This window comes from Chelonoidis abingdonii, chromosome 1, assembly GCF_003597395.2.
Source record: "Chelonoidis abingdonii isolate Lonesome George chromosome 1, CheloAbing_2.0, whole genome shotgun sequence".
NCBI classification, from domain to species: Eukaryota; Metazoa; Chordata; order Testudines; family Testudinidae; genus Chelonoidis; species Chelonoidis abingdonii.
The window spans coordinates 59,707,872-59,733,196 of NC_133769.1; the positions used below are offsets into that span (position 1 = coordinate 59,707,872).

At 41.7% G+C, this 25,325-nt stretch overlaps 1 protein-coding gene across 1 annotated transcript in view; it reads right to left on the reverse strand.

The window, feature by feature from the left end:
- Positions 1-442: 442 nt before the first annotated feature.
- The window catches only part of NELL2 (neural EGFL like 2), a 229,530-nt gene continuing 204,647 nt past the window's right edge, over positions 443-25,325 (reverse strand). The window contains exons 16-20 of the mRNA XM_032775057.2: positions 15,128-15,268; positions 8,675-8,868; positions 7,212-7,388; positions 4,072-4,296; positions 443-1,203 (exon numbers count right to left, since the gene is read on the reverse strand). Coding sequence (XP_032630948.1) covers positions 1,153-1,203; positions 4,072-4,296; positions 7,212-7,388; positions 8,675-8,868; positions 15,128-15,268 — 788 coding nt within the window. The 3' untranslated portion in view covers positions 443-1,152. The remainder of the gene's footprint in view (positions 1,204-4,071; positions 4,297-7,211; positions 7,389-8,674; positions 8,869-15,127; positions 15,269-25,325) is intronic.

Consider the following 25,325-nt stretch of genomic DNA (forward strand, 5'->3'; position numbering starts at 1 on the left):
GCAACGCCAGCACTTCTAGTTCCAGCACATATGAAATCACCAAAGTTGTGGTGTTTAACAGCAACAAAAATAGGGCTTCAAATCTGAAGAGAATTTCCCACAAGTTAGAACAGTGTTAAAGGCAGACAAATGTTGCATCTAAGCTGCTTGGCAGTATCCTATCAACATTTAGAATTTGATCCTTCAAACCTTTATGCACATGAATAGTCCTATCAAACTCAATGGGACTAGTGACAGGAGTCAACTTACTCACATGCAGAAGCATTTGCAAGATCAATCCCTTAAAGACTAGCACAAATATGAAATAATGTCACAACTTTGTGCCAGATAGAAACATCTATATACAACCCTACTCATAAAGGAGAAACAGTCACCTATAATATATAAAAATATCACCTGTATCAGTGAAGGAGACTCAAAGCCAGAAATATTATAAGGTAAGAGAAATATTTATTTTAATTTTGCACAAGAATGAGCTCATACTGAACAAATTCAATCAAGAAATAATAAGTGCAGTAAAACAAGGAAATATAGATGACTTTCCTCATCAGAAAACGTTAAGTAGCCATGCCGGTGCATCACTTTTTTTTACAATAACTTATATCTTTTTTCAAAGCATGTACTGTACATAACACATCTTAGCTGCTATATTCTTTGTTCCTGAAGACATCCTCCCTTTATTCAAATTTCTGCTAGAGTCTGCAGTGAGCAATCAAACAAAATTTGTGCAGATTCAAATATTATTAGGTAAAAATCTCTTTACCTATTGAAGTGTTGGACTTTCAAAGCTTCAGTAGGCTCAATGATCACTTCTATTTGTCTCTCGATCTTGACATTGTTAGGTACAATGTTACAAGGTGTTACTTTACCACTAACCTAATATTCTGCATAATGATGCCAGACACATAAATACACCAGAAGCTGAGCCTGACCTCAGAGAAAGGTTTACACATCTGAGCTTTTCTCCAGTTCCATAGATTTCATTCTGACTCAGGTAATTGAAAGCTCACTCAATTCAGAACATTTCTGCACTTTAGATGGACAAAACTGATGTGATTTCAGTTTTGGCTTTATACAATTTTTGGTCTAAAGGTCTTTTTGTGAAGGAAAATTCTGCAACCAGAAACTGCTTGTGAGACACAGTTGTTAGCTTCACAGTTCCTGAAGGCACTGTGGATCCACTGAGCAACAAACATGACCATTCTGTGAGGGGGGGAGGAAGGGAAAAAGAAGAGAGATTTAAATGGTTAGTATTTTGTAAAGTCAAATTAACAATCAGAATGACCATCTGCAAATACCTGCTCAGTAGAAGAATATTTCTAAATAAATGTGTAAACTGTTTATTTTTTTCTCTTTCTATCTTCACTTCAGTCTCACACTCTATGTAAAAGGAATCTAATGATTTCACTCACTAATCACTGTGTGATCCATATTGTAAAACTAAGACATAGAATTGAAGTCATTTGGCAATATGCTATTTATTTCACATGAATCAGGATTTGCCCCAGTGTGTGCAATAAAGATGGCAAAGAGGACAAGACATTAGAATTTTTATTTAGATTTGACACGGGGGACCACGAGTTTTATTTAGCACTTTAGTTAATACTTTCAGGCTGTAACACTGTCAAAGGTTAATCTTTGAAGTTTCCCCTCCAGATCTTAGTATAGACATATTTCTATGAACATTAGGAATGAATGGAACAGGTTGCCTAGAAAAGTGATTAAAGTATTGAAGAAAAGATATATGTTGCATTTCCACCTCTTCTCCTCAGTATGACTCTTAATGCAGATAGTGCATATAATTTTTAAATTACTGTAAATACAGTTAGTCAATTGAAATGTGGGGCTGATTAAAGATCAGGGATGTAAGAATCATTAATTCATTTTCTTGACTGTATGTGGCAGGAGACGAGACAGCCATGCCAGCAATCCTAGAGTTCACCTTCTTTACTTGTGATTTGAAATGGTTTTTTGGCTAAGTCAGCTTTAGCTGATGCCTGGCTTTCTGAATTCTTAAAGGATTTTGTGTAAACTTATTTTGCAGTAGCTTGGTTAGAGAAGCTTATCCTAAAGCTTTGACCTGGCATGTGATGTACTGCTAGAAAACAGTGAAACGAAGCAGTACAAATGAGACACTCAGTAGTATGGTATTTATATTTTTGCTACAGAATCAAAACTATACAAGCTGTGCTATGGTACTCGCTTTGCTTCCTTGGATTAGACTGCTTGGATGGAAAACAAAGCTAAAATACTTACAGTACATGTCAAAAAAGAACATAGTGTTGGAAAGAAACAAAAAATAGTTTTTGTTCTTTGAGGAACAAATGGTACATGTTAATTATTAAGAGTCTGTGGCTCTAATTATACTGTTATGCCTTGTGATATTTGAAAATTCATAACATAGAATTATAGAATCATAGAAGCTTAGGATTGGACGGGACGTCAGGAGGTCATCTAGTCCAACCCCCTGCTCAAAGCAGGACCAACACCAACTAAATCATCCCAGACAGGGCTTTGTCAAGCCGGGCCTTAAAAACTTTTAAGGATGGAGATTCCACCACCTCCCTAGATAACCCATTCCAGTGCCTCACCACCCTCCTAGTGAAATAGTGTTTCCTAATATCCAACCTAGACCTCCCCCATTGCAATTTGAGACCACTGCTCCTTGTTCTGTCATGGAAAATGTAAGGATAAATGGTGAATCTAGTTTAAACAGGCACAATGACTATTTGGCATTTCTGTTTCTGACTATCCTAAAAGGAAAGGATTATACCAATGTCCATCTGGTAGTTGGAATAATGTGGCGTATACTAGCTGAACTGGTTTTCTCTGTAGATCTTAGAATGGATTCTGACATGAGGCATCGTGAGTCCATGGAGCTTGGCATAGTATCTATATTACTCAAATAGGGTCAAATCATGATCCGAGTTTACAAGGCAACAACTGGTACCAGTAGCCCATAGCTCTGTATAAACTGGTTGTAAAATAGAGACCAGACTTGGACCACAAGAGGGTACAATAGATGGGACATGTTCCACAACTGACAACCAGTGGAATTTATACAAATAAGCTCCTTCTACATTCCCAGGCATCTCAACAATATGGGATTCTGATCCTGTTTCTTCTTCCAAGTGGAGCCTTAGGTGGTACTCTGGACCTATGGGATGGACATGGGATGATATCTGAAATTATTTGGGAGGGTTACAGATCTCCATCCCAATGGATCCTGCTCGTTCTCTCTCTCCTCCTCCTCCTGGCTGGTCACCTCTGTTGTGGAACTGCTACTGGTCAGCCTTCAGTTATACACAATAGAAAATACAGTTTCCCTCACACGTGTGTGTGTGTGTGTGTGTGTGTGTGTGTGTGTTTGTGTGTGTAAAAAATGGAAACACTTTATTCTAACATCCCTTTTTTAATTTGTCTTAGAAAAGGCAGCAGAATTCACAGAAGCTTTTCACCATTAACTTTTCTTCTTAAGATAATGTGCGCCTTACCCCTGAAGAATACTAAAGGCCCAAATAATGTGGATTCTGCTCTCATTTTTAAACCAAGGAAGAACAGAATTTCCATTTTTGCCATTAGAAAACTTAAAACATTTGATCATCACAATCCTAAAGGAGACAATAGCATTTCTGGTAATTTGATCTTCACTCTACAAAATATATTTCCTGTATGAGGTCAGATCTTACAGACCTTTGGAAATTATTTGACACTATAAGTATCTACAAAATAGCAATGGGCTGGCAAGAGTAAGATCTGCCATCACAGTCAAAGCAAGATGTTTCTGTGGAAAGGATACGTTGGTTCACTTGCTCAAGGTGAGATACAATATGGGCTATGATGCTGTGAGATTTCTGTCCTGCTGGCACATTTAAACCATCATCTGGTTCTTGAAAGCTCTGCATCACTGATAGGAGAGTCTGCAGCTAAAGCTGAACATTTCATATTGCGATCTTTGAACAGCAAACGTAGAAACTGACTTCCCACTGACCAGACTACATGTATTAATTTTTATAAGCTACAGAACCACCTGGTAAGGAGGCCTCTTGGCTTGATTTTTATGCTCTTTACCTTGCATTGGCAGAGGGTGCACTCTGTGCCGTGTTTAATCCATGAAGATCCAGTGAAGCGAATTACATTAGTTTCATCCAGACACGTCTTAGTGATGTCATTACGAATGGTGTCTGCCTGGCAGGGATCAGTGACGCAGCGTGGACAACACTCACTCTTGGAGAGTACACTGAATTCACATTCCACCTCTGGACAAGGCAAAGGCCAACAGTCAACTTCACCTTGCTATTTAAAAAAAAAAAAGAACAAAGAGAGATCATGTTAGGTATTCTGTGTTGTTTCTGATGTATTATTACATGTTTTTATGACTCAATGTGTTGTCTCTTTCTGCTGACTGACATGTGGCTGTATTTAAAAGACAGTGAAAAGAATTCTGATGCTCATTTCCTGTTGACAATACCAGAAATTACATAGAAAGTGTATGTGCTTTAAAAATCAATGTGTCATTTTGGAGGGGTAGTGTTGGCGGTAAATGAAAGGGTGGATTGATTTAAATCAAAGCAACTTAAATCACTGAATGTAATCAACTGAAATCAGCAGCCAGGAAACTTGATTTAAATAAGGATGCATTCCTTATTTACTAGTTGATTAATTTTTTACTTGTGATTTCTGTCTAGCTCTAGTTGGATGGAAATTCAAATTCAATTATAAATGAACCAAAACAGAATTTTTTTAATTTATTAAATAAAACTACCTTAAATGTGCTGTATACATAAGAAAAGAAGTTTATCAAAAAAGTTCATTAAAATATGTATTGCGTTTAAAACTGATTTATTTTAAAAAGGAAGTATTATCTGTAGTTAGTGAATTGAAATACTTGTTTCTGGTCACCAGGTCCTTCAAGATTTCAGAACTACTAGATCTCATCCTCTCACACCAACTTTTTATTCATAGATTGGAAGAGGAAAATGAGTTTTCCCGCTTTTTCAGCTCCCAATTGGTTTCTTAACTTCGAAGGAACTGGTCATTAAACTGCACTAGTTGAATAAACTGGAATGAAGAAAATATTCTCTCTGCACCTGCAGAAGAAGCTATAGCTGTCAAAAGCAGGTTTACTTCAACAGTCTCTAGTTCCAGATGGTTAGCCAGCGACTTTCACCAGTTCAGCGGTTTGACTTTCTTTAAAACTTGGCTGCAAACAAGTACTACTTAATATTATGTCTTGAATTTAATTTAAATGATTTTAATAGGTTATAATAGGTTTGAGCCTTAATATAGGTTATCATTATTTCAAAGGTAACTTTAAATAGGTTTATTTTTTAATAAACTTGTATTTAATTTAAATTTAAACAATGACAAGTTAAAAAAATCATTTTTTAAATGATCAGTTTTTAATCCACCCTAGTAAATGGACATCTTTCTGCCTCCCCCTTCCCTTTTCATTCAAACATCTTATTTTGTCCCTGCTGTATTAGGGAGAAAATGCTACTCAGACATGCTGTGGATGTACAAGCTCAATGTGCAGCCAAATGAATGCATCTTGGCTGCATAGGAGATCTGGAATGCCAAGAAGCCATGAAAGGGGGTGGAGTATTGAAATATGGACAGAGATGTCTGCTTCCTTAGTATCAGGACCATATTTGGGAGCACAAATGCAGAGTCTCCTGTGCTCGAGGTGCAACCAATGTCATGCCACTGATCTCCACCAATGTAATCCACCGATTACACAGGAAATAGTCCTGATTTATGGGAGGGTAAGTACAAGGATAATCAGGTCACAAGTATGTAAAGCTGTCCTTGATATCATTGACCATGAGGTACTGTTGATCCACACTGAATACTAACAGCATATTGAGGCTTGATCTAGAGTCACCTCCTTCTTTTCTTTTGAGGAACTTCTGTTAATGTGACCACACCACCCTATATCAAAAACCTACCGACTGCTATGCCTACCTTCATGCCTCCAGCTTCCATCCCGGGCACATCACACGATCCATTGTCTACAGCCAAGCACTGAGGTACAACTGCATCTGATCTAACCCCTCACCATCAGACAGAGACCAACCTACAAATCTCCACCAAGCATTCTTCAGAACTACAATACCCGCCGAGGAAATAAGGAACAGATAACAGAGCCAGAACGTGGTACCCAGAAGTCCTACTGCAAGACAACCCAAGAAAGATATCAACAGGACTCCACTGGCCATCACATACAGCCCAGTTAAACCTCCAAGTGCATCATCAGGGAATCTCACACATCTGGACAATGATTCACACTTTCAAGGCCTTGGGTGGCAGGCAATCCTTGCGCACAACAACCTGCAACTGAAACGTATTCTCACCAGAACTGCACACCGCACCATAGTAGCTCTAGCTCAGGAACCATCCATGCAAAAACCCGATGCAACTTGGCCCACATATCTACACAGTGACACCATCACAGGACCTAACCAGATCAGCCACACCATCACCGGTTCATTCACTGCACGTCCACCAATGTAATATACGCCATCATATGCCAGCAATGCCCTCTGCTATGTACATGGCCAAACTGGACAGTCTCTATGGAAAGGATAAATGGACACAAATCAGATATTAGGAAGGAATAATGCAAAAACCTGTAGGAGAAGCACTTCAAACCTCCTGGCCACACTATAGCAGACCTTAAGGTGCCATCCTGCAGCAAAAAAAATCAGGACATACTTCAAAAGAGAAACGCGAGCTCAATTACTCTGCAAATTTGACACCACAACTGCTCAGGGTTAACAAAGACTGTGACTGGCTTGCCATTACAGAACGGCAGTTTCTCTCCTTGGTTTCACACCTCAACTGAGAAGAGGGCTCATACCTCACTGACGAACTAAACGTCGTTATTCTAGCTTGCTTCAGCACATATATACCTCCCCCTGGAAATTTCACTATGATGAAGTGGGTATTCACCCACGAAAGCTCATGATCCAAAACGTCTGTTAGTCTATAAGGTGCCACAGGACTCTCTGCTGCTTTTACAGATTCAGACTAACATGGCTACCCCTCTGATACTTGACATAGTGTTGTCCACACTGGTGCTTAGGTTGGTGTAACTTATGTCACTCAGGTGAGAGGTTTATTGACACCCCATAGCAATGTAAGTTATGGTGAAGTAAGTGGTAGTGTAGACCTGGCCTTACTATAGACTCTGCTGTTGTAGGAAGACTTACCAAGCATCGACACTGCTGACAGTTCTGCACCCAGGAATCTCCACTGTTGTATGAGAGCTCCCCACTTTGATGTAGACATTGACTGCTGAGCCTTGAATCACATTCAGGGCAACAAAACAGGTCAACAGTAGGGTTCTCACAGTCACAGACCATCCGCCGACACATCACATATCCACTCTGTTGTTCCAAGACAAATCAGCACATAGTAATAACAGAAATTTGCATAACTCTGGTCACTATACAAAATTAGGCATGTTGATTTAATTCTAAATCACATGTTAATTTGCATGTCCTTAATTTCCTTCGTAATAGCAATTCTTCAATCAGCCCTCTCCTGAGGTGATGAAATATATAGGTTTTCCTGAGACAGTGAGGGTACATCTATACTACCCACCAGATCAGCAGGTAGTGTTTGATGTATTGGGGAACGATTTATTGCCTCTCATCTAGATGCAATAAATCAATCCCCGAATCGATGCCCGTACTCCACCTCAGCAAGAGGAGAAAGCGGAGTCGATGGGGGAGCCGCAGCAGTCGACCCGCTGCCATGAGGACAGCCAGGTAAGTCAAACTAAGATACTTCGACTTCAGCTCCGCAAACAACATAGCTGAAGTTGCCTATCTTAGTTCAGAAACTTCCCTCACTAGTGTAGCCCAGGCCTCAGATTAACAGATTTTACTAAAATTATGCTAATTTTTGTATGCATGTTAGTAAGTGTTGATAGAAACTCCCAGACCAATCCATCTCTCCTACATCTATTGTAAAGTGTTCATATTAGAAAGACTAAATGTAGCCAGGGTTCAACTTAAATGCTGGTGAAACCTTAGCTTTTAGGGAGGTGTCCCAGTTTTTGCCAGCAGCGAATTTGGCCCAGGTTTTGCTTCAACGTTTTTACCACGAAGCATGAGTTTAGGGGAAAGAACAGCTTCACATTAAGATTTGAGGAGGACGGCCAGTATTACCTTCGGGTATATGAAAGGCAGGGAGGGTGGGGGAAGACAGCTTTTTTCCTTCACATTTCATCAATTCTAGCCAATCTAATTCCCAGGTCCAACTGCATCTCAAAGATCAATGCACACAGGAAATCTTCTGTGCACAAATTTCATCTCTCCCACATGGCTAAGGGAGGTGGGTGTGCCTGATGATTCTGTCTTCCTTTTTGTAGGGTTGCACAGCAAAGCCACCAAGGAACTATTATCCATCCAGGGGGAAACGGCTGGGATTGAGTAGGACTGGGATAGGGTGCTTGGTATTGGGAAGAGGCAGGCCAGAAGGAAGCACACTGATCCCAAATGGTCCTGTGGAAATCACTTTTCCTGTGACATCACCTCCATGGTGGAAGGGGCCCAAGAAAAGCAGTAACAGAATAATTTTACTGGAATCATAGTGTTTTCTTCCAATTTAGCAAACTCTCCCTTTTTCCCCCACCAGTGATTAAAAAAACAGTGAACTTTATACTAACCTGGCATGAGCAGACAGAGCACCGGTCATTCTCCAGCACCCAAATCTGCCCATTGTGTTTGATTTTGTCATCATGGATACAGTCTCCTGTGCAGTTTTTTCCATGAGGACATCGACAGTCATACCCACCATCCAAGTTAAAGCAAATAGTGTCATTGGCACAGCTGTGCCTTCCAGTCCCACATTCATCAATGTCTGTGAAAACATGCCGTGTAATGCTTTTAGATCACATTCAATTAACAAAAATGGCCTTGCTACAGCCAGTATAAATGATTCTCAGCCATTAAAGCCTTCAGCTGAAAATTAATTTGTACTCCACCAGAATAGGGAGAAATAACTCACAAGTTCACACAATGTCTTTGAAAACCCCCTTCTCTGTTTTAAAAGAAAAAAATGTTATCATTTGAAATTTTCTATATCATTTTCTACGTGAAAGTTGTTGAGCTATTTAGCAAGAACAAGGCAACCACAACTTCTAAACAAGAGGCACAAGAACAGAGATAATACTAAGCCCCAGAAAGACCATTAGTCTATGGAAACCTGCATCCATGAGAAGTAAAAGTGTATTTAACAAGCAAAGCAACAGACAATTGAATTTGCTTCCAAACGCCTTTGGTAGCTCTGCCTAGTGCTTTTGAGTCATCTACTGAAAAGTTAACATGAAAGGTGAAGTCTGACCTGTAGTTTCATTCAGTAATAAGGGATCACATGATTTATCTAAGGTACCAACAGAGCATATTAGTTATTCGAGTTACAGAGGCATCCATGATCTTTGTGTCTAATATAAGAACAAAATGAATCTCAACGGGGATTAAGCTGAATGACTTTGACACAATATTACATTTCAAAGATTTCAGAGTACTTTAGAGACATTTCATTAATGTATACACACACATCTTTCGCAAAGACAAACTAACGGCATACACTGCCTTGCACTTCAATGATTTTATTTAGCTTTTTGAGCTGTCTGTCTCCTCCTATAGCTAGAGGGAAAATCCCACCCATTTCTCTCAGCTTAGGATTCTGAAAGAGCATATGGTAAATAGCACTACTCAATATAAAAAAATTTTGGAATGTATCTGAAAAATCAAAGGCCACCTCCTTGGCTGTGCAAATCTGGGTAGCTCCATTGACTTCAATCATAAATCAAAACTTTATGACAATCTGGCCCCATGTTTTTAATTACAGATTGCACTAAAATGTGATATTTGTGCTATTTACTGGACAGCAGGCCAATAAAAAAAAATCAGTATACTTGTGTATCTTTTACAATCAATCTCAGAGCCTCATACAATACTCAACTACTTTTGGCTTCAAAGATGGAAAGGGAACCTTCTCCAGATCGGTCTTAAACCCAACTCTTAAAGCAAAACAGCTCAATTAAAACTCCGGCTCAATGTGCAGCTACTGTCAAAAAAGTAACAAGATGTTAGGATGTGTGAGAAATAAGATGGAGAATAACATGGAAAGTTATATAATGCCATTATCTGAATCAATGGTGCGGCTTCACCTATTGTGGTAACCCCATCTCAAGAAGGATACTGAAGAATTAAAGGGGGTTCAGACAAGGGTGACGAAAATGATTAGGGGCCTGGAAAAACTCTCATATGAAGAGAGATTGAAAAGACTAGAATTGTTTATCTTACAAAGGAGACAAATAAGGGGAGACGATAAAAGTATATCAAATAATGAATGGCCTAGAGAAGTTAGATCGGGGGTTCCATTCTCCCAATCTCATGACACAAGAATAAGGGGACGTGCAATGAAATTGAAAGGTGACAAATTCAAATCTGATAAAAGGAAATACTTTTTCAGAGAACACATAAATAGTGGAACTTGTTGCCACAGGATGTTGTTGAGGCCACAAACTTAGCAAGATCCAATATGCGATTGAACATTTATTTGGATAACAAGAATATCTGGAGTTGCAATAGTTAATGCTAACAGATTTTGGAAGAGAGATTAAATTTCATGCTTCAGAGTGTATGTAGACTAGTGTCTAACTATTAGGGCTAGAAGGACAATTAATGTGAGAGATAGATTATTCCACCCACTGCTTAAAGCAAGATTCCTTTACTTCCCTTTGAAGCATCTTGTACTGGTCACTGTCAGCAACAGGATATTGGATAAACTAGACCATTGATGTAATCCAGTGCGACAGTCCCTATGTTCCTAAGTGAGCAAAACACCACACATTCTGAACCTATTATAAAAAAGAAATTGCTGTACCCAATGTGAACCAAAACTGGTATTTTGGCATTATCTAACTACTCTGTAAACCAATTTCCAGTCTCCTGCAACACTGGCTATCATTATAAGAAAAAAAACCATTTAAATGTTTAATATCTTAAACAAAATGATTAATTTCTAACACTGGAATTCTCTTTATTAGGGTTAAGCCATTTTTATGGAGGGACTTTTTCTTGTTTAAAATGCTCTCACACACAGGGCTCCCACACTGCCAATATCACAAATAAGTAATGTCACTTCTCAAGCAAGTTGGTGACTACCTTCATTCAACTCAAAACTACCACATTTAATGAGAAATTTGGGGTGAAATTCCTATCAGTGTAAATGAGAATATCTCCATTAGAGCAAGTGGAACTGTGCCCGTTTACACCAGGTCTGAATTTAGCTCTTCATATTCAGGCACATTTCACAATTTATTCACTGGAGTGGCATGTTCCAAAGGTTTCAATGATAGTTAACTCTGCTTCCACAGAAGTCAATGGGAGCTTTACCACTGACATTCTGACTTCAATGGGAGCAGAGTCTGGCCACCAGTGAGTGCTTTTGACATCCCTACCCTTCTACTTCTGAACTTTCAGCTTGCTGACCTCAGAAAAATGAATACTCTGCACAAGACAGGTTAAATATCCTCAGCCTGAATCAGTGGGCATTCATATTGTGATTCTAATCCACTATGAAACAGCAACATGCTCAAAATGCAGAGAGAGAAACACAAACTTGCATACATGAAATTCATATCTGCATTATTCATCAGCATCAAACTTCATTCTTTATCTGCAAAGTGCCTAAGCACAAATCATCCTTCCCTGGGAAAAGCTTACTTCAGCGTTTTGATTTTGGACTTGCAACAAACCACCATAAACCATGAATTACGTTGCTGACATTTTGTTTATGGCCATAACTGGGGCACCAAATGCCATAAACTACTGACGCTGCTGGGGACTGAACTTGGGAGCTGTTACTGCTGAACACAATGAATGGGGGGAAAGTAGTCCAGGCTGCAAATTTCCAGCTATCTCAGATCTAGGTGTTATATCACTATTATCACTCCCATGTCATCTTCCAAAAATACATAAACACACTGAAGCCAACTTACAACACAGTGCTTAGGAAGCTAGTAATTTGAATGGTATAGATAGGGATGTGTGAGCCTCAAAAGATTTGGAGGATTGTGTTGGATAAATCATGCAAAATGTGAATAGCTACCCAGAGCTTAACTGAGGGCCAAATTTTGCTTACCTAACCCATGTGAGATGTTCAATAGGATGTACATATTAAGATCTTCCTTCTCCCTCCTCCTATCCCGCACCTCCCAACCCAATCACATCACAAGACCATAACACTGCCTGATTCCCTCCCCCCGCTGCTCCTAGAGGCCTCCTGTCTTTCTAGTTCATTGAGAAAGGAATCAAGGCTGGAATACCCTTTCTTTTGGGCTCTGACTGGTTCCTTTATACAAATTTTGTAAATTCCAAGCCTTGCCCAGGTCAGAGATACCTCCAAACACACTGGTCCTTTGATACAGCAGAGAGCTCCTAAATTAGAAACTTGGGAAGATGGGAGCCAGTCCAGCAGAGATTGCCAGATGTGCTGAAATCCAAAGACATTTCAGTAACAAGGGAAGTTCTTAACCAAATGTTTCTGGACAAAAATGGCCTTTACAAGATTGTAAAGGAACATCAGTCAGCTTACACCAGAGATGAATTTGCCCCAAACTGCTCAGACATGGGCAAAACCACAAAATGAATGGTTTTGTTTATGTTCAAATAAATGTGGATGCTTATCTGGACTGATAAAAACCCTTTGGGTTTAAGAGTTAGTCCAGAAATCTTGTACTTTTGTGACATTTCTCTTGCTTTCTTTTTCTGCACAGGTCAGGCATAGTATTCTTTTGCTGCATTTGGGATCTTCCACTCCTGGTCCTGACATAAACCCGCAAAGTGAAGAGGCATCAAAAGTGAGGAAAAATTTAAAAAAATAAAAAGTTTATAAACCTTTTTGAACTTCAGAAAAGCTTTGGTTCAGTTAGAGTTCTGGTTGGAGGTTTACCTTGGTTCTTAGTTTATCTCAGCAAGTTTATCTAACTAATACTAGCCCCAAGATTTTCAACTTTTTATATTCAATAAATTAGGCTGCGTCATAGCATCACACTTTGTTCTGACTTTATGTCCTATCTGAGGCACAATGCCATAGCTTCAGTCCAACAAAAAATAATGCAGTGTGATATCAACACTGTTGCCTTGTTCCCTTGAGCTGTTACATATTCTTAAGTTTAGAGTGGCAAACAGTCAATCTGAAAGTGCTCCACTGTTAGTGACTGGGGGTATCAACAGCATCCACATATTTTCCTAATACTTGTAAATTAATTCTAATCACTTGTCCCTTTCTGTATGTATTTACTAAAGAGCTGTTGATGCCTTGTAGAAAACCCTAAAAAGCTTTCTATTTAGCAGAAATTCTGTATTTCTTTTTCGTTGGCGTCTCACTTTTATAGAAGGGGATCATTGTTTAAATGCTCATCTTTAGTGATAGACACTGCAAAAAATTTAGTACATCTAAGTTTTAAGTTGGCTGAACAGCCAAATGTCTAGCAGACATCACCAAATCACAATGTTAAAGCAAGAAGTCAAATCCAGTATGACAGTCAGAGATAAAACCTTGTGTTGGATGATTACCAACTAAATATTTTCATGGAAAATTACTGCAACACTTGTGCATAGACAGATTTTTCCAAAACTATTTGTCATGTTCTAAAATCTGTCTGACCAGTACTGAAATTTAGCCAGTTCTTGATGGAGAAGCCCAGCCTTACAAAGTCAGTAAGTTGCTTAAATAGCCAGGTGGCTAATCCACCTGGGAGTACAGCTTTCAAATATGGTAAAAATGCTCGGAAGAAGTGGTGAGAGGGACATTTAAAAGGTCACCCTTACTCTTAGTGGAGCGCATTCTTTGAGTCTGCATCACTGAAATTAATTCCATTCCTTCCCTTTGGGATCGACACTGCCTGCAGACCTGAGCTTAAACAAAGCTGAGCAGCTCACGCTGTGGGAGCATTCGGAGTTTATAATTACCAAATATGAAGGAATATGCACAACTTTGGTCTAAACAAACCAGAACGGAACACGCAACCTTGTTTGTCTTAAAATAGCCTTCAGAGTAGAGGCTCATAAATGCTTAAAGACTAAGTGCTTCACACTAGGGCAGCTGCATCTTTAAATAACTGTATACCCACTAACTTGCTGTTCCCATTTGCTAGAGCCTCTGGAATGATTCTACACAGCACCAACCCGCCCCTCCCACCCTCCATCTCCAGCGTTTCCAAGCTTCTAATGTTATTCCTCAAGCTGCCACTTTCTAAAGGCAGTAATTCTATGAGCAGTAAAAGCAACATTATAGTACCCTGGGGGTGAGCAGTGGCTTATTAGACCCCCTGAATAATTCTTTGCAATAGGACAAGTTTCTTAAAGAGGAATATTTTAGTGTACAAAGTAATAGGAGAGGAGGAACTGGCTGGATAAGCTTCATTTCTGCATATAAAAAAATAGTTTCCTCAGTCTACTTCATCCCCTCCGTGATGTCACCGGTGAGAGAATGTGGTGATCTTTACAGCCTACTAGTGTATACAGGGGTCCTCTGTTTAGTAGCATTTCATTTTGGAAAATCTCTCCCTAACCACTGGACTATCCTTCCTCTCTTCCTCCCCTTTACAGCCAGCTAGTGAAGAAAGCCAGTCCACAGAGGGGCTGGAGCCATCTCCTTGCTCTCTTTGGGTTGGAGAGTAGGGAGAGAGAAGATCTTGGCTTCCCAGGAGCAGGGACTGCAATTCTGCCTGGCTTATACTGGCTGGGCAAAGGGGATGGGAGAAAGGCTGCACACAATCTAGCCCTGGTTATTACTGCACATAAGCTGGTATGAGGCCGAAGAGATTCTGTTCCTGGCTCAGCCACAGACTTCATATGTGACCTTGGATTAGTTGCTGAATCTCCCTGTGCTCTTCAGTTCCCCATCTGTCCAATAGGGAAAATAATACTTCTTTTCTCCCATTTTCATTTGTCTTATCTATTCCCGCTCTAAGGTCTTTGGGGACAGTGTCCAGCACAATGGATCTCCAATATCAGCTGGGGACTCTGCACATTACTGTATTATGAATGCTAATAACGTGTGACCTATTAGACATTTATAGGCCCCTTTATTGGATACTGACCTTCACATGATTCTCCACTTGCTGAAAACATCCCATTGTCATGGTAGCCGTCCCTGCATTCACAGTGGTACCAGCCAGGCAGGTTAATGCAGTTAGCACGGCTGTCACATTGAACAAAGCCATCTGAGCATTCATCAATGTCTGTTCAGCAACCAAAAAAGAAAACAGGAAGTCACACAGCTGAATCTGCTACCTTAGTCTGCTGACAATACAGTATCTGCTGCATTACTAAAATGGTTTTAATCAATATTATTGGATCCCCATAACGGTTAACAGTAAATTAAAAAATAGGTTGAATTTTTGAACCTCTTCCCATAACAGCTGTAGAATAAAAGCAAGGCCATACTAATGAATGCAAAGGACGATCTAGTAGCCTTCTCTATTGTTAAAGGTTAATAATTAATTGAATCACAACAAATGGTAAGCAGTCTGTTATCTATGTAAACCTCCCAAAGCACTAAGAAAGAAAGGGGTCCCAATTCAAGGAATAAAAACTATATCTCCAACTATTAAACTCTTGATCAATCCAGACTGTCTGACATAACCAACATTATGTATTTCAGTAGCATATCACGACAACAAATCCTTACTTTCACTATCAGAGAATTAATGCTCTTCCAAAACATTGGACAAAACTACTGGCGCAATCTGGCTCCATTAAAGAGTACTTGTAACCAGGGGGTGGGTGGGTGAGGGGGTGGGGGAGGATTTGATATTTTACTCTTGGTTCTTGATTTCCTTCCTTCCATTTTTTTCTTCCTCAAGAAGAAAAGGACAGCGTCTGTACTTGATTATATTCCCACTTACACTAGCTTTACATTATCCTCAATGGAGATGCTCCTAATTCACAGCAGTTATCCTGCTCTGAGTGTAAGTGAGAGCAGAATCAGCCTTCTATCACAAATAATTGTTAAGAGTCCAAAAACATGCTGAGTTCTTACCGACACAGTCCAACTCGCTTTTCTCTTCCTGATGTGGATCTCTTAAAAGGTGGCCTTCCACTGACTAGACTTCTTCCAAAGATCCCACTCTTGAATGGATTTCTGGACACCTTAATTAGGTCCAGCGTACAGCAAGGCCTGCCCTACTGAATTCTAAAAGCTCGGTATGTGAACTGATGTTATAAACTAAGTGCATCAGGCTGTGTTGATTTCCAGTACCTTACATGACATCCAGTAGGCCAAATTCTACCCTTCCACACATGTGCAACCCCTTTCCCATTAAAGACTATTATAAAGCAGCACCATTCTCCGTGATGTGGATAAATGATGTTAATGAGCTGGGACAGTGGAAACAGGGATATAAAATATGACCTTCATTACCAAATCCAACATAAGTTTCTGAAAATCTGGAAGGAATTATGTTTTACACCACATGTGGCACAAAGCTCTAGAAACCAGAAGAGTGAGTCTAAGGTTATAGCAACCCTGCTGAAGATAAGGAGCCTATACCAGGTCCAGTAAAGGCGTGCTTGCATCATATATATGTGACGGCCAGCATCTTGGCCAAAGCCAGAGACTAAACCAGGGACTTCCATTGTGAAAAGCATGAATCTCTCCAGCTGGAAATATAAAGCTAGGCCCACGTCCTCTTTGGCTCAGGCACAGAGGAAGACACATAACACACTCTGACTGGTGGGTTACACACTTCCTTTGTACATAGGTAGCTCATCTCAAGCATGCGAGTAACACTTCAATTTAGATATCAGATACTCCCCCACATTTGTGCTATGACTGACTAGTGACTCTTGGCCAATGCTAGTGACTGACCTGGGGACCTCCAGTGCAAAAAATTTGAGTTATAGTTTGAGCTAGAGAGCAAGGATGTGAAGTGTGCAGCTGTAATGGACCCAGTATCCTCTGTGGATTGGTCACAAAGGGGGACATGCAACACACTGAACAGTGGGTCACATACAGTGAGTTAAAATCCTGCCCTCAAACCCTGTTGACTTACATTAATGTGATCTGTTATTTCCATAGAGGACAGTCTACTGTTGTTGAAGGAGTTAGCTATGAGATGTAATAAGTATCATCTCCCTGTAACATTAGTACACATCATCACTCCACCCTCTTTTGGAAACCATCCTTCAAAAAGTAAAGTCAAAAATCAAAGTTTCCTCATCCCTACACCACCACCACCATCACCACCACCACCAGTTTGGAGGTGCTGAAGTAGCACAGGATTTCATGGACACCTGAGAACTTCATTGCATATTCCTCATTTAGCCAACCGCATTCATCCTTCTTGTTGCATTTTTTCTATTCATGCTGAGAGCAAATTGCTGTTGGGTGTTTTATTTACATATGAAATAGACTGAGATCTACTTTTGCATAAAAGGGTTGACATAGTTACTTTTTACAATTATATATATAGTCAAATTACCACCATATTGACTTTTAAATGGGTTATAATTAATCACAGAGTCTCTATTTCTTCTCATTAATACATCTCTTCCCGATTATAGCACACACTCTGTTAAAACTGTCTCTAGTTATTCTACTTTGGTGCTCACTAACAGCATCGAACTCTAGTGTAATGAGTCTCATTCAAAAATGCTTTTGCTTTTGTCTTAAAAGGAGGGTGGCCACCTTATGTATTAGGGACTTAGAAGGAAATATCCTCCGGTTCAAAAACCAGAACATTCAACTCTGAGCATATCCCAAGATAGAGGTTCTCAACCTTTTTCTTTAAAGCTCCCCCCTCCCAACATGTTATAAAAATTCTATGGCCCACCTGTGCCACAACAACTGTTTCTCAATAAATTAAAAACTGAAGCCAACATTAGGGGGTAGGCAGCAGAGCAATTGCCCAGGGCCCCATGCCACAGGAGCCCCCAAAAAACTAAGTTGCTTGGGATTCAGCCTCAGCCCTGGGCAGCAGGGCTTGGGATTTGGCTTTCTGCCTGGGCCACAGTGAGTCTAACATTGGCCCTGCTTGTGGCCCCCAGGAGGCCCCGGACTCCAAGTTGAGAACTGCTATCCTAAGACACTAATACAATAAGCCCTGCTATAAACTCAAAAAAGACAATTCTTTACAACTTTCAGCTGTTCGGTTTGTCTAGCTCTCAACCAATACAAAGCTTTTTTATAGTGAGGAGTCAGGAGACAGCAAAACTACAGGAGAATTTCAAGAGATCAGAGAAAGATCAACGAGAATTCTGTTGGTTAGGTGAGAAAAAGCTGGTTTGTAGTCTCTGCCTTATGCCACTGGTGTTCACTTAGATACTGGCAGATCATAAAAAAAAAGAAGAGAAAAGACTGAAACCTTGGAACCTCCCGTTTCACTGGGGAATGTGCAGTTTGAGAGCCAGCTTTCTTGCCACTACATGATCTAAGGGCTTGTCTACATTTACCAAGGGATCAACGAGAGGTGATGGATGCATCAGCAGTCGATATAGCAGGTCCAGTGAAGACCCACTAAATCGACTTCAGATCGCTCTCCCGTCAACTCCAGTACTCCTCCGGATAGAGAAAAGTAAGGGGAGATGACGGGAAAGCATCTCCCGTCTACATCGTGTAGTGTGGATCCCACAGCAAGTAGATCTAAGCCATATCAGCTTGGGTTACGCTATTGCGTAGCTTAGATTGACCTTTCCCTGTACTGTAGACAAGGTCTAAGTCATTGTGCTAAAGGCTGGGGATCATATGTTCAATACATGACAGCTTGTTGGGGTGGGCTGAAGGTGCAAACCCCACAGAATCAATGAAGTGGGTAGTCTAAAAGGTGGAGGGGGTATAGAGTTGTTGTTCTGACTTGACATAAATCTTTATAGCTGCTCTAAATAACATGCATGAAAATGACTTGATGGCACATTTCTTCCATTGAAAAGTCAAATTTACTTATTGGGGATGATGGAGAGGAAAGAGGGTATTTAAGGTCAAAGTAACACAGATGAATTAAAAGAGGCCTGTGTTCCTCTCTTCAGAACAATTTATTTGTGGATCTGTATGCTTTCTAATTATGAATACAGCATTGCAGGCACGCGTTTTATGCATCTTGATGAGCTCACTTACTGATTATTCAGGAAAAACAAGCCTTGAATGACATGTCAGTTTGGTAAATTGACAACCAAAGTAGCTATTCTGTATTTATTTGCAAACTAACTGACAAAACCTATATCAAAAAAAATATTACTTGGGACGAAATGCTTTTACAGATGTCAATAAGCAACAAAATACATTCTTCCAGTTGCCTTATGGCTCAACACAAGATGTTGAGAGGAGTTATGTACGAATCCCTAACATGAAATGTACTGATAGAAGCACTCTGTTGGTCTTTAGGAGATGTCATATTCTTGACTGATTGTTTGCCTTCAAATTATTTCATTTTAACCAATGCCTGCATCACCGTTGAACAATCCATTATCTTTTAAATGTTTTGCAGCAAACAAAAGACACCCCAAAGTTTCTCCCTATAGCTAACCTTCTATGGAAAAAAATTCCAATTTGTCTTCTGGTGGTTTTTAAAACATAGATTTCTTTAAATATGAAACCAGTTCCTAAGAAACATTAATTAAAATAAGTCTCTCTGCAGCAGGACAAAATACAACCACCACAACTCTGCGAAACAAGTAGAAAATGTGGAAGGAAAGCATTCAGAAGAGTTGAACTGCTTATTTCACAGAAATTCTTCTTGACATTTGGATAAAAGGATTTCTATTTTCAAATTGGCAAAAGATGGCTCAGGAAGGGCTGTGAAAGGATCTACAACTAACATGATTTTCTTAGCAAAGGACAAGCAGCCAGAAGTAATTTTTCTCTCTCCCATAGTGAAATGTTCTCCGATGAATCATCTTGCAGCTGCTCACTGACGCCAGGTCTACACTACACCTTTAAATCGGTTTAATGGCCGATAAATCGATTTAAGGCTGTACCCGTTCACACGACATTGTCATTTATATCGATATAAAGGGCTCTTTAAATCGACTTCTGTACTCCACCCCAACGAGAGGAGTGGCGCTAAAATTCGATATTAACAACTCGGATTCGATTAGTGTGGACGGAAATCGACATTATTGGCCTCTGAGAGGTATCCCACAGTGCACCACTGACCGCTCTGGTCCGCAATCTGAACTCGGATGCAGCGGGCATGTAAATAGGAAAAGCCCCGCGAACTTTTGAATTACATTTCCTGCTTTCCCAGTGTGGAGCTCTGATCAGCAAACGGGTGGCGATGCAGTCTCAAATGCAAAAATAGCTCCAGCATGGACCGTACGGGAGATACTAGATTTTGATCGCTGTATGGGGAGAAAATCTGTTGAATCAGAGCTCCGTTACAGAACAGGAAATGCCAAAGCGTTTGAAAAATAAACTCCAGGATACACAGTGCTGCGTGACAAGCATAACGGCAAGCCAGAGACTTGAAATGGACGCTCATGGAGGGAGGGAGGGGTACTGAGGACTCCAGCTATCCCACTCTCCACAGCAGTCTCTGACAACTATTTGCATGCTTGGCGGAGCGCCCAATGTCTGTAGCTTAAAACACAGTGTCTGGCGTGGTTCACAGGAACAGCTCATCAGTCTCTTCCCCCCCCCCCACCACGTGAAAGAAAAGTAAAAGAAATCATTCCTTGACTACTGTAAATGTCACCTCTCTGTGTGTACTGAATGCTGCTGGTAGACGCGATGCTGCAGCAGTGAAGAGCAGTATCCGCTCCTCTCCCCTCCCCGTGGTAGACGGTCAGCCACTGAGTGCTCCTGGCTGGCTGGCTGGGGGCGCCTGGGTAAAAATGGGAATGACTCCCAATTTCTCCCAGTAGATGGTACAGAACGGGCTGGTAACTGTCTTCATTGTAGTAACTGGGGGCTGAACTTCATCAGCCCCTTCCCTCTCCTGTGTAAAGAAAAGATTCTGAACTGCATGGACTGTCATAGCCCATGGAGGCTGCCTCCCCTCATTTTATCTCACTAACAAGTCTCTGATTCTTATTCCTGCATTCTTCATAACATCATGCCAGCTGGGGCGGGGGGCACACTGCCACGGTAGCCCAGGAGGTTTGGGGAAGGTGGGAAGCAACGGGTGCGGTAGTTGCAGGGGCACCCCTGAGAATACTGACATGGAGCAGCTGTGCTGTGATACACTGCTTCTTTGTAACTTGATACACTGTCAAGACTGACTCTATTTTTGTCAACCATAAAGGGAGGATTGATTCAGTCCCAAGTGAGTCAATCCCAATTTGGCTTTTCAAAAATTTTCAGCTAGGGGTACTCAGTCCGTTCTCTCCTATCTACTGTGAAGAACCAGTGGTGAGACTGTAAATATCACCATTACAATGTTGCTGAGAACGGTTCGTTAGCCTACTGAACTGTCTGCAACGGGGAGGTCTGGGAGGGGGAGAGGAGCGAATACTGCTCTTCACTGCTGCAGCATCGCGTTCTACCAGCAGCATTGCAGTACACACAGGGTGACATTTTAAGTACTCAAGGAATGATTTCTTTTACTTTTTCTTTCACGTGTGGGGGGGGGGAAGAGACTGATGAGCTGTTCCCGTGAACCCACGCCAGACATCTGTGTTTTAAGCTACAGACATTGGGCGCTCCGCCAAGAATGCAAAATAGTTGTCAGAGACTGCTGAGGACTGTGGGATAGCTGGAGTCCTCAGCACCCCCTTCCCTTCCTCCATGCCCCCTGCCCCTTGAAATTCAGGGGCGAATGTTAATGGTCGCCGGGGGGTTCTGGGTAAATGTCATCAGCCATTCCTTGCTCCGGGAAAAAACATCAGCAGACAGTCCTTTCACCGTTTTCTCCTAGATTGCCCTTGCAGACACAATAGCACGGCAACCCTGGAGCCCGTCCGGTTGTTTTTATTCCCGTCACCGTTATGTGTACTAGATGCCGCGGAGACAGAGGTGATACTCCAGTGCTACACAGCAGCATTCAATTGCTTTTGCAATGATAGCAGAGATGGTTATCAGTCATTCTGTACCATCTACTGCTGGAGAAAACTGGCAATGACAGGACAGTTATCTTCCTCCTCTCTGTACTGTCCGCTGCTATCATGAGTGCCCTGGCTGAAAATTTTTGAAAGCCAAATTGGGATTGACTCATTTGGGACTGAGTCAATCCTTCCTTATGGTTTCTAAAAATAGAGTCTGTCCTGCCTAGGATAAGAGGCAAGTGTATTAGAAGAGCTACAGCTGCTCTGTGTCAGTATTAACAGGGGGTGCCCCCGCAAGAACCGCACCTGTTGCTTCCCTTCTCTCCCAACCTTCCTGGGGCTACTGTTGGCAGTGCCCCCCCCCATTTGTGTCATGAAGTTGTAAGGAATACAAGAATAAAAACAGAGACTTGTTAGTGAGATACAATGAGGGGGGGGAGGCACTTGGAGCAGCCAGCCGGGGCTATGACAGTCCAGGCAGGACGGACTCTATTTTTAGAAACCAGGAGAGGGAGCGATTTAGACTCAGTCCAAGTGAGTCAATCCCAATGTTGCTTTCAGAAATTTTCTCCCACGGGCACTCATGATAGCAGCGGACAGTACACTGAGGCACTGGCCAGGGATACAGGAAATGCCCCTAATCCCGCGAACTTTTGAATTCCATTTCCTGTTTGGCCAGCGTGAGGCTCTGCTCAGCACACACAGGTGACCACGCAGAGCTCATCAGCACAGGTAACAATGCAGTCTCCTGAGAATCGAAAAAGAGCACCAGCTTGGACCACACAGGAGGTACTGGATCTGATCGCTATCTGGGGTGAGGATTCAGTGCTCACCGAACTCCATTCCAAAAGACGAAATGAAAAAGTATTTGAAAGAATTTCAAAGTCTATGACTGGAAAAGGGCACAGCAGGGACTCCGTGCAGTGCAGAGTAAAAGTGAAGGAGCTTCAGACAGGCATACCTGGAAAACCAGAGAAGCAAACGGAAGGTCAGGCTCAGAGCCGAAAACATGCCGCTTCTATGCTGAGCTGCATGCAATTTTGGGGGCTGTGCTACCAGTATCCCACCCCTGTCCCTGGATTCAGACTTCGGGCTTGAAATATCAACCGTGTCTGAGGATTTAGCGGAAGGGGAAAGATGGGAGGAAGATGAAGATGAAGAGACCTTGGTGAGAGCACACAGCAGTCCGTAAACCCCTACAGCCAGGAATCTTTTTGAGACCCAGAATACAGTCCCAGCCCTCCCAAGCCACAAGCCCAGACAGTGAAGCCATGGAAGCGACCTCTGGTAAGTGAACCTTTATTCTATATCACACACGGATTAAAACAAGGGTTTTTCTTGATTGCATTGCCATCAGGGCTTTGTGATGCACTCGCAGCCAGTCAAGTTACAGGAAAATTTCGTTAACATGTCTGGGGATGGAGCGAAAAATCCTCCAAAAAATCTCCATGAATCGATCTTGGAGGTACTCAAAAAGCCTTAGATAACATTTCTGGGCAAGGCAGCCTTATCCGGTCCCCCATCTGTAGGAAACTTTTCCACGCCATGCATTTATCAAATAATTAGGAATCATTGCTCACATATCACGCTGCGTAGAGCCCGGGGCACTGATGCATTCCAGAAACAAAAATCAGCATCCTGCGGTGGTATTCTCAGGAGAGTGATATCATCCATTGTTACCTGGTTGAAAATTCAGGAATGTAAATAGGGGCAGACATGGAGATTTTGCTACTGGGCAGAGCGGGGGGATGGGAGGAAGGATAGCGCAGAGTTTTCAGCGTTTTGGTGAGCAGGAATCTTCCCAGCTACCAGCCACGCGGATTTGCGGGGGGTGAAGGAGGGTGAGCATTAGCAGCGATCTTACATGATAGCAGCCATGCGCTGTTGGTGGATGGGAAAGAGGGGGGTTTGGGGTTTGCAGGTTCCTCTTAACAGGAACAAGGCATCATAGATCACTGTGTATATGAACGGTGGAGAAGTCAAACTTTTAAAGCCTTACCATCGCCGCATGAAGTTGGGTGCCCGGACCTGCGTCTGTGTGTGAGATAAGCCACACCAGTCACACAGACACTGAATATTTAAACGATGCAAAATGTGACCTTGTAGTGAAATCACATGTGCTCTATAAGGTGGATAGTGTTATTCACTGTGAAGAAAGTACTTGCATTGTTCTGTAAAATGTATCTTTCTACATACTTATCTCCCTGTTTTCCCTCCCCCATGCAGCTGCACATTTCTCAAGGCATCCCTACGCCATCCGAAGGCTGCTCAGATAAGGCGCGGAGAAGAAGAGACGCGAGATGAAATGTTCACAGAAATTATGGAAGTAACACGCAATGAGAGGGATAAACAGAATGATTGAAGGATGTGGTAGCAAACTACAGGAAAGATGCCAGTGAACAATCTGAGAGGGTTAGGCAGGAAGATCAGAGGTGTAGGCAGGAAGATCAGCGGTGGTGAGATGCAACGCTGGATCTGATGCGTGCTCAAACTGTTATCCTCCAACGCATGGTGGATCTTCAGGAAGAGCAGCGGGGTAGCAGAGTGCCGCTGCAGCCCCTGTATAACCACCCTCAAAGCCCCCCACGTCCCATATCTCCCTCACCCAGACATTTAAGAACGCGTGGGGAAGGCTTTCTGCACCCGCCTACTCCTCCACCCCCTGGAGAGTTCAAGCAAAAGGCTGTAATTACGCTGAAATGTGCTTAATGGCCTTTCCCTTCCCCCTCCTTCCAAAGCACAGCAGCCAGGGATACCTTCATAATTCTCTGCCTCTTTTATATAATTACTGTTTAACAAAGAATACATCCAAAGGGGGAGGTGGTTGCTTACAGGGATGAGTATTAAGAAAGAATACATGATTTTTAAAAGATACAGAATTATTTTAATAAAGAATAAAAGGATTTTGGTGGCGCTAAATTCGATTTAACAACTCGGATCGAGTAGTGTGACGGAAATCGGACATTATGTGTCCTCTGAACGGTTATCACACAGTGCACCACTGACCGCTCTGTCGTCAATCTGAACCTCGGATGAGCGGGCATGTAAATAGTGGGAAAGCCCCGCGACATTTTGAATTACTTTCCTGCTTTCCCAGTGTGGGCTCGATCAGCACGGTTGCGATGCAGTCTCAACATGCACAAATAGCTTCCAGCATGACCTAGAGGTACTAGATTGATCGCGGTATGGGTGAAAAATAACTGTAGAATCAGAGCTCCGTTAACAGAACAGGAAAGTTGCAAAGCGTTTGAAAATAAACTTCCAGCATACATCAGTGCTGTCTTGACAAGCATACGGCAAGTCCGAGACTTGAAATGCGCC